Below are 10,379 nucleotides of genomic sequence, written 5' to 3'. Positions count from 1 at the left end.
CTGGTCCCCTAAAATGGGTGGGGGGGACTATGTACACAAAGTGCTGTAATTTCTAAATGGTTCACATGATATGGATGAAAATACCCTTAAATTAAAGCGGAAAGTCTACATTTCAACCTCATAGTCATAGTATAATTTCAATTTCAAAGTGTTGGAGTACAGAGCCAAAACAACAACAAAATATTGTCTCTGACCCTGTACTTTTGGAGCTCTGTATGTTTCTTGGGAAATGATTTCAGCCTCTCACTGACAATCTAACTTTCATTTTCATTTTCTTCTGGAAAATGGTGGACCAGACAGAAAGGTATGGCGGCTCCTTTCTCAAATATCTTTAGTAGTTCATTCTTAATACAACATTGTAGTTTAATAGCATTCGTTTGCGTATGTCCTAAATGAGGCGTCGTTTGGTTTTAAATTGCATGTTTTCTTTCTCTTTCCATTTCGCGTTGAGTCAATAGGCTTCTCAAACACCGTGCGCACTGAACAGGTATCAACGCGACCAGCCACTTATTATCTATCTAGCGCAAAAATAAAGTGCTTCAAGATGTTAGATGAATCATCAGAGCCAGGGTGGCTATCTGAACAAGTAAAAACCGGGGTGAGTATCATTTGATGACATGTATGGAGGTGGAAATCATATCAGTCTATAATGTTGGGGTGTTCATTCTGTTTTTGCTTATTTATTTTTATGAATGTATAAATATAAATCTATTGCCTTTTCCAAACGTGAGTCAGTCTCAACGTGAATTTAGCTGTGTTAAGTCATTCAATTGAGTCATTTAATTATGCCCTCAAGACAGTTTGGAAAGGCTTAATCAAAATTGTGTCTGTTTTCCTATCAGACCACCATCATTGCCATTGAGTTTGATGGAGGGGTGGTGCTGGGCTCTGACTCTCGAGTGTCTGCTGGGTAAGTCGCTGTACCAAGTCTTTGAAAGCCAATCATTTACGATGAACATTCAAAAAGTGATGGTCCTCCCTCAACCCTCCGTTTTTCCTCCATCCTCCCTCTTCTCTCCATCCCTCACAGGGAGACTGTGGTGAACCGGGTGATGAACAAGCTCTCTCTCCTTCATGACAAGATCTACTGCGCCCTGTCAGGCTCGGCTGCGGACGCCCAGACCATCGCTGAGATGGTTAACTACCAGCTGGATGTGCACAGGTATTACCCGTGTTACCTGCTGCATGGCTATTTATTGTGGTCGACAATAGCTCTAGTCCTATGTATAACACATTAAGTTGAGTTAAATGTATGGAAAAGGTTAATAGGCCTTCACTGTGCATTTTCTCATGTTCTCATGGGGGTTTACCTTTATACAGTAGATGCAGTTAAAGAATTCTGCTATTAAGCTTTGGCTTATGTGACTTGTGACCTCTTTAACTCAGCATTGAGGTTGGAGAGGATCCTCAAGTTCGTTCAGCTGCCACTCTGGTGAAAAACATCTCATACAAGTACAAAGAAGAGCTGTCAGCGCATCTCATTGTTGCCGGGTGGGACAAGAGAGGAGGTGGACAGGTCAGTCATTACATAGAAATGCCACATCTATAAACACTAGTGGCGCAGTGATCTAAGCCACTGCATCTCGTATGCAAGAGGTGTCAATGGAGTCTGTGGGTCAAATCCAGGCTGAATCACATCCGGCTGTGATTGGGAGTCCAGTAGGGTGGTGCACAATTGGCCCAACGTCGTCTGGGTGTAGGCCGTCAATTGTAAATAAGAATTTGCTCTTACTTGCCTAGTTAAATAAAGGTTCAATTTAAAGAAATCTGTATTTCTTTCTGTATTGTGTTTATTTCAGAAAATGCTCTTGTATCTGGAACATTTTAACTGATCCCTGAAGCTCAGAAGAGGTCATTTTGAATTAAATGGACCATTTTGTAATAGTTTTGAGTGTATGCTCAAATTATTTTTTAGTACAATTAGTACATAATCAAACTCACAGTTGTTCACTAATTTGCATAGTATTTTTCCTACTTCAGAGTTGGCAAGGTTACTGTGCTCAAGCATTCCCCACTCATTGTCCCCTCCCAGGTGTATGTGACCCTGAATGGCCTTTTGTCCAGACAACCCTTTGCGGTCGGCGGCTCTGGAAGCTCCTACGTCTATGGGTTTGTTGATGCAGAGTACCGGAAGGCCATGAGCAAAGAGGACTGCCAACAGTTTGTTCTCAACAGTGAGTGACGTTGCACTTTTAAAATACTTATATGTATTGATATACCTGTATGACCTAAACAGCATGAATTAGACGCTATTAAGATGTTGTGTCATTTGTCAATAATATACTCTCCCTCTTTCTTCATATCTCCTCTCGCTTAGCACTTTCATTGGCTATGAGTCGAGATGGTTCCAGTGGAGGTGTGGCCTACCTTGTCACTATCGATGAAAAGGGTGCAGAGGAGAAATGCATTCTGGGCAATGAGTTGCCTACTTTTTATGATCAGTGAAAACTGGGTTGTGAAAACAGTAACACTCAAGTTGTTGTAGTTATGAAACAGTGAATGAACATATGGCCACCGTACGAACAAACAGTACTATTCAATCTACACAGGAAATAGAAAGTTTGGATAGGGGTATGAATCATGCTGGCACAATGTTAAATATTTTCATCCCCACATCACTACACATACAATTTCAAAATTATTCATAATAGTTAAGCCCTATGTTGAAGACACTGGTTTTATTTTGGGTAGCTGGGGACCTCATGCTGGACTGTGTCTTTGGGTGATTCACAAGTCAATAAACCATCTCTCAATTCAACTTTCCTTGGATATTTCTCCGTATGTTTTTTTCAATCCCAAAACAACTATTCAAGAAGTTTTCTGCCATCATCAAAAGTTATGGTAATATTTGTTATTACCCGTATATAAGCCATGCACAGGTAAGGCCATGGAAATATTTGTAGCAAATTGTATTCAGTTTAGGTGATCATGAGTCATCAGTTACCAAGTGGATATGAAGCCAGAAGCATTCATTTATCAACTCATTGTTGACTTTTGTGTTCATTAAAATTGGACATTTAGGGTCTCGTCTATGACAGACCTACATTAACCTACTTAGGGTCTCCTAGTTAGTGGTCAAGATCAAATAATAGACAATATATCAGCCAAAACTACGGTGTTAATCAGGTCACAGACATGGCCAAATATATCTGTGGACTGTGGGAACTGTTACCTCACCTGAACACCAAATTGCGCCAAAATGGGGAGCTGTCAGGAGACCACATGTATACACTCTTAGAATTTTTTTAATTCCAAATGGGTTCTTCGGTTGTTCCCATAGGATAACCCTTTTTGGTTCCAGGTATAACCTTTTTTGGTCCCAGGAAAAATCCTCTGTGGAAAGGAATCTACAATCTACCCAAAATGTTTTCACCTGGAACCAAAAAAGTTTCTTAGAAGGGTTCACCTATGGGGAGAGTCCTTTTAGATTATAGATCACACTTTTTTTTAAGAGTGTAGGATAAAGCTAAGTGTGTGAGCATTATTGTCTGGCATTTATTATGGCACAGAATACAAGCTAAATGGAAAAGTGCATAATATCGTGGAATAGCATGGTTAGGGCGGCAGGGTAGCCTAGGTGTTAGAGCGTTGGACTAGTGACCGGAAGGTTGCAAGTTCAAACCCCCGAGCTGACAAGGTACAAATCTTTTGTTCTGCCCCTGAACAGGCAGTTAACCCACTGTTCCTAGGCCGTCATTGAAAATAAGATTTTGTTCTTAACTGACTTCCTGGTTAAATAAAGGTTAAAAAAAAGGGCATATCGGAAACTGAAACTAAAACGGAAAGGATCTTCACGAATTCGGGGACTTGCCATCTCTAACTTTTTAATTCATAGGTTAAAACACATTTTAGACTATAAAAATGATGCTTCGAACGTGCGCGTTCGCTATGGCTGTAGGTCTATGCATTGACATAACCACATTTTGCGCACCGGGTTTTGGCGAATCTATTTCCAAAACTGGACCAACAACATTTGATACTTTCGGAAATGTGGTGCGTCTATGGGTTTTATCGGGGATTCGATTAGTTCTACTACTCGGTTTATCGCTACTCACACTAGGATCGATAAAACTCGTATTCAAGCGCTGGTTAGCGGTGCACTGTTTCCTTGCCCCGGTCTATGAGACAGGGCGACTGATACTGTATGGAGGTTCACCGGAGAGCGCGTGTGGATCGTTGGGGGGTCCAAGTTTGTGGCCATTGTGTACCGTGGCAGCAGCTGCAGCAGCCTTATTTTGGGAGACAACCTTCCCTGACAGCAATGGAGAAAGTAACGGGAAACAGAAGACGCAGAAGGCACGAGTGCTGTTCATGAGAGTCCTCCACTTCTACAGACCTGACATCCTCCTTTTGGTTGGGGCATTTATATTCCTGTCACTGGCAGTCCTTTGTAAGTATTTCATTGTTGTTTTGAGAAAATTACTGAGTATTATATGATGATGGTGAGTATGAAGAAGATGATGATGGTGATTATGAAGATTTCAATGATAATGATGGTGGTGGTGGTGTGTGTTTTCAGGTGAGATGTTCATCCCATTCTACACTGGAAAGGTGATTGACATCTTGGGTACCCAGTACAAGTGGAATAACTTTCTCACAGCTATCATCCTCATGGGGCTTTACTCTTTGGGAAGGTAAGCAGACACAACAGAGAGCTTCTGTTTTTCACCACTACGCCAAGGTCTTTATCAATTTTGCACATTGCATATTGTAGTATGTATAATGCATGTATGTAAAGGTTATTGAATACACTGATTTCGCTGCTGCAAGTTAACATTATTTAAACACTGCTGTAGCTTACGGTGTATGTTTGTGTCAGCTCTTTCAGTGCTGGTTGTCGAGGAGGCCTCTTCATGTGTGCCATCAACAGCTTCACCTCTCGAATGAAAGTAGAACTGTTTGGGGCCCTGGTGAAGCAGGACATTGGCTTTTTTGAGACCATCAAGACAGGTAGAAACATGTGTATTATTATCCCAAACAGTAACTAATGATTAGTATGCAATCTGATGTCTTGCTTGAATGTGTGGCACCCTTGTTTATTCATGAAATTACTGTAATTGAAATGCACTTTCTATTTAACTTCTTTTGTCGTCCAATGGACTGTACTCTGATGCGTGGCTGTATGTCTCTTGAAGACCCCACCTGTTTGTTATTCTATGTGCCTTGGTTATTCAATAGAGTTGCAACTTTCATATCTGAACTCTCGTAGGTGACATCACGTCCAGGCTGTCCACAGACACAACTCTGATGGCCCGGGCGGTAGCCCTAAATGTCAATGTCCTACTGAGGACCCTCATTAAGACCGTGGGTATGCTGTCGCTCATGATGAGCCTGTCCTGGAAGCTCACTCTGCTCATGCTGATGGAGACGCCTGTCACCGGCCTGTTGCAAAGTGTCCATGACAACTATTACCTGGTATGGTACACTGTATCTAGAACCTAAAAGGGTTATTCGGCTGTTGCCATAGGAGAACCATTTGAAGAACCCTTTTTAGTTCCTTTTAGAACACCTTTGGTTCCAGGTAGAACCTTTTCTACGGAGGTTCTACCTGGAACTGAAAAGGGTTCTACCTGGAACCAAAAAGGGTTATTCTACGGGGACAGCAGAAGAACCATTTAGGAATCCTTTTCTCTAAGAGTTGTTTGTGTCCAAATCAGAAGGTCCTGAAATGATATACTGGTCCCTGCAATGATTTGCTGAAATTATCTAATTCAGAAGACCCTGCCATTTTTGGTAAAGTACATGAGATGGTGACTGCTAAATGTACTGGGTAACTGTATAAAATAGAGTCTAGTAAATGTTATTGAGGATTGACTGTTTCTCAGAGGCTCTCTAAGGAGGTTCAGGACTCTATAGCCAGGGCGAACGAGACAGCGGGGGAAACAGTTGGCGGAATCCGGACCGTACGAAGCTTCAAAACTGAGCAGCATGAGGCTGGTCGCTATAACGACAGGTTGATGGACACCCACAATCTCAAGACCAGGCGGGACACCGTTATGGCAGTCTACCTGCTCCTGAGAAGAGTGAGTATGCAGGGATCACTCCCTGTCCCCTTATGCTCAGAAGACTTAAATGCTTCTTATTTGATCAAGAATAAGGCAAACTGCCGGTCAACAGTTCTTGTGATCTTCTGTGCGCGTACTGTGTATTTGTGTGTTACAGCTAACAGCGCTGGTAATGCAGGTGGCCATGCTGTACTATGGCAGACTGTTTATTCAGCGAGGTCAGATGAGCACTGGCAACCTGGTCTCTTTCATCCTCTACCAGTCTGATCTGGCAGACAATATCAGGGTACGCTAATGCTACTTTATCTATGTGTCTCAGCCCCAGCGAGGCAAATGTCTTATCAACAACCATTAATGTTCCATCGACCATTAAGAGGTGAATAAATATTACAAGTTTAATGGCAGTGCATTTATTACTAAGTACATCATGTAAAAGTTGCAATAGAGATGAGAAATATCAATGTTAGGGAATACAAAACACATATTTTTAATAGTGTAGAAACTGTTAGTCCAAAGACCAACATGTATTGAGTTATGATGACACAATTATGTACAATAAATCTGCCCTCTGCCCTCTCAGACTTTGATTTACATTTTTGGCGACATGCTGAATTCAGTGGGGGCAGCTGGTAAGGTGTTTGAGTATCTGGACAGAGAGCCCCAGGTCAGCACCAAGGGGACCCTCCAACCAGAGACCTTGACTGGACACGTCCACTTCAACAACCTCTCCTTCTCCTACCCCACTCGCCAGGAACGTAAAGTACTGCAGGTAAAGCTCACCTTGGAGGAGGGTAAAACACAAGGCAATCCTACCGGGCAGTTTCATCATCACCACATTTTTGCCTTTCCTTGTGCCATTGCTGAGTTAATGTGTCATTGGCTATCTGCTTGTGTTAGGGCTTCTCTCTGGAGCTGAGGCCGGGTCAGCTGACTGCTCTGGTGGGGCCATCAGGAGGGGGGAAGAGCACCTGTGTCAGTCTGCTGGAGAGGTTCTACCAGCCTCAGCAGGGAGAGATCCTATTGGACGGACTGCCACTGCAGAGTTACCAGCACCACTACCTACACAGGAAGGTAATATAGACAGCAACCAGCACCACTAGCAACACACCTGAACAGCAAAGTCATAAGACTATACCTACACAGATATAGCCACTTTTACATCTCTAGAGAAAGCATAGCAGTCAACATAACTTACTTTACTGTGCCTTTATGGCTGCCAACTTTACAAGAATTTTTGCAGGAGATGAAACACTGCATTTGTGTTGATTGGCCGGTTGGTGATTGGTTTTGCCTTACCAGGTGGCCATGGTGGGCCAGGAACCTGTTCTGTTCTCTGGGTCCATTAAGGACAACATTGTCTATGGTCTGGCTGACTGCTCTCTGGAGAGGGTACAGGAAGCGGCTCGCAGAGCCAATGCCCACAGCTTCATCAGCCACCTGGAGAAAGGTTACGACACAGGTACACTGGTCCATGATCAATGACAAATAGGAATATTACATACAGTACCAGTCAAAGTTTGGACACACCGATTCATTCAAGGGTTTTTCTTTGTTTTACTATTTTGTACATTGTAGAATAATAGTGAAGACATCAAAACTATGAAATAACACATATGGAATCATGTAGTAACCAAAAGGTGTTAAACAAATGAAAATATATTTCAGATTTTAGATTCTTCAAAGTAGCCACCCTTTGCCTTAATGACAGCTTTGCACACTCTTGGCATTCTCTCAACCAGCTTCACCTGGAATGCTTTTCCAGCTGTCTTAAATTAGTTCCTACATATTCTGAGTAGTTGTTGGCTGCTTTTCCTTCACTCTGCGGTCCAACTCATCCCAAACAATCTCAATTGGGTTGAGGTCGGGTGATTGTGGAGGCCAGGTTATCTGATACATCACTCTCCTTCTTGGTCAAATAGACTTTACACAGCCAGGAGGTGTGTTGGGTAATTGTGCTGTTGAAAAACAAATGATAGTCCCACTAAGAGCAAACCAGATGGGATCGGTGCAGAATACTGTGGTAGCCATGTTGGTTATGTGCCTTGAATTCTAAATAAATCACTGTTAGTGTCACCAGCAAAGCACCATCACACCTCCTCCTCCATTCTTCACGGTGGAAACCACACATGCGGCAATCATCCGTTCACCTACTCTGCGTCTCACAAAGACACAGCGGTTGGAACCAAAAATCTCAAATTTGAACTCATCAGGCCAAAAGGACAGATTTCCACCGGTCTAATGTCCATTGCTTGTGTTTCTTGTCCCAAGCAAGTCTCTTTTTTCTTATTGGTGCCCTTTAGTAGTGGTTTCTCTGCAGCAATTTGACCATGAAGACCTGGTTCACACAGTCTCCTCTGAACAGTTGATGTTGAGATGTGTCTGTTACTTGAACTATGTGAAGCATTTATTTGGGCTGCAATCTGAGGTGCAACTAATGACCTTATCCTCTGCAGCAGAGGTAACTCTGGGTCTCCCTTTCCTGTGGCGAGCCAGTCATAAAAACAAATTTAATCATAGCGCTTGGCGGTTTTTGCGACAGCAATTGAAGAAACTTTCAAATTTCTTGACTTTTTCCAGATTGACTGACCTTCATGTCTTAAAGTAATGACGGACTGTCGTTTCACTTTGCTTATTTGAGCAGTTCTTGCCATAATATGTACTGGGTCTTTACCAAATAGGCCTATCTTCTGTATACCACCCCTACCTTGTCACAACACAACTGATTGGCTCAAACACTTAACAAGGAAAGAAATCCCACAAATGAACTTTTAACAAGGTACACCTGTGAATTGAAAAAAATGCATTCCAGATGACTACCTCATGAAGCTGGTTGAGAGAATGCCAAGAGTGCAAAGCTGTCCTCAAGGCAAAGGGTGACTACTTTGAAGAATCTCATATATAAAATATATTTAGATTTGTTTAACACTTTTTTTGGTTACTACATTATTCCATATGTGTTATTTCATAGTTTTGATGTCTTCACTATTATTATACAATGTAGAAAATAGTGAAAATAAGAAAAACTCAAATGAGTAGGTGTGTCCAAACTTTTGACTGGTACTGTATATCACTGCTGGATGACCACAAGGAGAGACTCGATAAATGTATTGTCTGTCTGTCCATCTATTAGATGTAGGAGAGCGGGGTGGTCAGCTGTCCGGCGGTGAGAAGCAGCGTATCGCCATCGCCAGAGCTCTGATCAGAGAGCCACAGGTCCTCATCCTGGACGAGGTCACCAGTGCACTGGACACGGAGAGTGAACACATGGTACTGCATCCCTCCTCACATGAACCATATAGCTTTAGCCTTCCATCGTTCATACTCTCAATATGGTTAGTGCTATTGGTTTCACGTACATACTACGTAGATATAGCTAGCATTTACATTCTCAATAGGGTTAGCGCTAGCTAGCAGTTTCACTCAATTCACTCTCTCAGGTCCAGGAGGCCCTGTCTAGCTGCCCCTCCCAGACCCTGCTGGTGATTGCTCATAGGCTGAAGACCATTGAGAGGGCAGATCAGATCATTCTGATTGACCAGGGGACTGTCCAGGAGCAGGGCACTCACCAGGAGTTGATGGACAGGAAGGGGAGCTACTACAAACTAAGAGAGAGACTGTTCACGGAAGACGACATGTCACATTGCCCAAAACAATGCTAATGTTTGAACTGTAAATAGTGATGTCATTTTCTCACTCTCACTCTGACCAATACTCACTACCTCCTAATGTACTGTAAATTGCAATTCAATGGAAATATTGGATATCGTTATAGATTGTCTTTTTCATAAAAGATGGGCACTTCTGTTGGTGATATTTTGAGTTGTTTTGATTTCATTTTATTGTCTCTTTCTTCCCTTCACTTTATTTGATTTTGTAAAAAAAAAAAGAAAAGAAAAAGTTTGATTAATAAATTGAGGGGCAGTGAGTGACCCTCGTTATGAAAACATGATGTTCTGGAGCAAAGGTTTATTATACTGCCTATCCAAGAGAAGAAGTAATCTATTAAACATTTTAACCTCTCACTAAACCCCCTCTAATTTAATTTGACACTCCTGTACACATCCATATCCATTGTTGTGAATGCTTTTGTCTAAGTGTAGTATCAGTGCGACAGACTTACCGGCAGCCATTTTGTGGCGAAGTGCAACCTAAGCATTGGTTTAGAGATAAAATGTTTGCTGGCATTTTTATTGTGCATGAGCTTTTGTCTTCTTTTTGTGGGCTGTCTGATCCACATGAGTGTGTATATAAGCACATTTTATTGTGGTATGGGATGAATATTTGTTATTTCACCACACAGAGCGCAAAGTCTTGGAAAGTCCCTAGAGGCCCGTCCCTTTTTATTTTTTCAGATGTTTTTGGCAGTCTGCCTGG

The 10,379-nt window shown here is 42.2% G+C and overlaps 2 protein-coding genes across 3 annotated transcripts; both read left to right on the top strand.

Annotated features, from left to right (window-relative positions):
- The first annotated feature begins 212 nt into the window (after positions 1-212).
- On the top strand, positions 213-2,763 carry psmb9a (proteasome 20S subunit beta 9a). 2 transcript variants are annotated; one of them, XM_064983723.1, is made up of 7 exons: positions 213-304; positions 459-598; positions 843-910; positions 1,031-1,162; positions 1,387-1,516; positions 2,033-2,174; positions 2,318-2,763. In XM_064983723.1, exons 2-7 carry the CDS (start codon positions 545-547, stop codon positions 2,443-2,445), a joined length of 654 nt encoding a protein of 217 aa, XP_064839795.1. In that variant the 5' UTR covers positions 213-304; positions 459-544; the 3' UTR covers positions 2,446-2,763. The 2 variants fall into 2 exon arrangements, with proteins under 2 accessions (XP_064839795.1, XP_064839794.1); XM_064983722.1 differs by lacking the exon at positions 213-304 and having other exon boundaries at positions 332-598.
- An 815-nt stretch (positions 2,764-3,578) lies between these two features.
- On the top strand, positions 3,579-9,816 carry LOC135552222 (antigen peptide transporter 2-like). Its single transcript, XM_064983721.1, has 11 exons — positions 3,579-4,390; positions 4,520-4,634; positions 4,820-4,950; positions 5,210-5,415; positions 5,826-6,023; positions 6,163-6,291; positions 6,586-6,774; positions 6,903-7,076; positions 7,305-7,464; positions 9,136-9,272; positions 9,443-9,816. The coding sequence occupies exons 1-11, from the start codon at positions 3,862-3,864 to the stop codon at positions 9,662-9,664; spliced, it is 2,190 nt and encodes a 729-aa protein (XP_064839793.1). The 5' UTR covers positions 3,579-3,861; the 3' UTR covers positions 9,665-9,816.
- The last annotated feature ends 563 nt before the right edge of the window (positions 9,817-10,379 follow it).

Source organism: Oncorhynchus masou, chromosome 13 (genome assembly GCF_036934945.1).
Source record: "Oncorhynchus masou masou isolate Uvic2021 chromosome 13, UVic_Omas_1.1, whole genome shotgun sequence".
In the NCBI taxonomy this organism is placed as follows: Eukaryota; Metazoa; Chordata; class Actinopteri; order Salmoniformes; family Salmonidae; genus Oncorhynchus; species Oncorhynchus masou.
The sequence above is the reverse complement of the archived record's forward strand: the minus strand, read 5'-3'. Positions and strand labels throughout refer to the sequence as shown.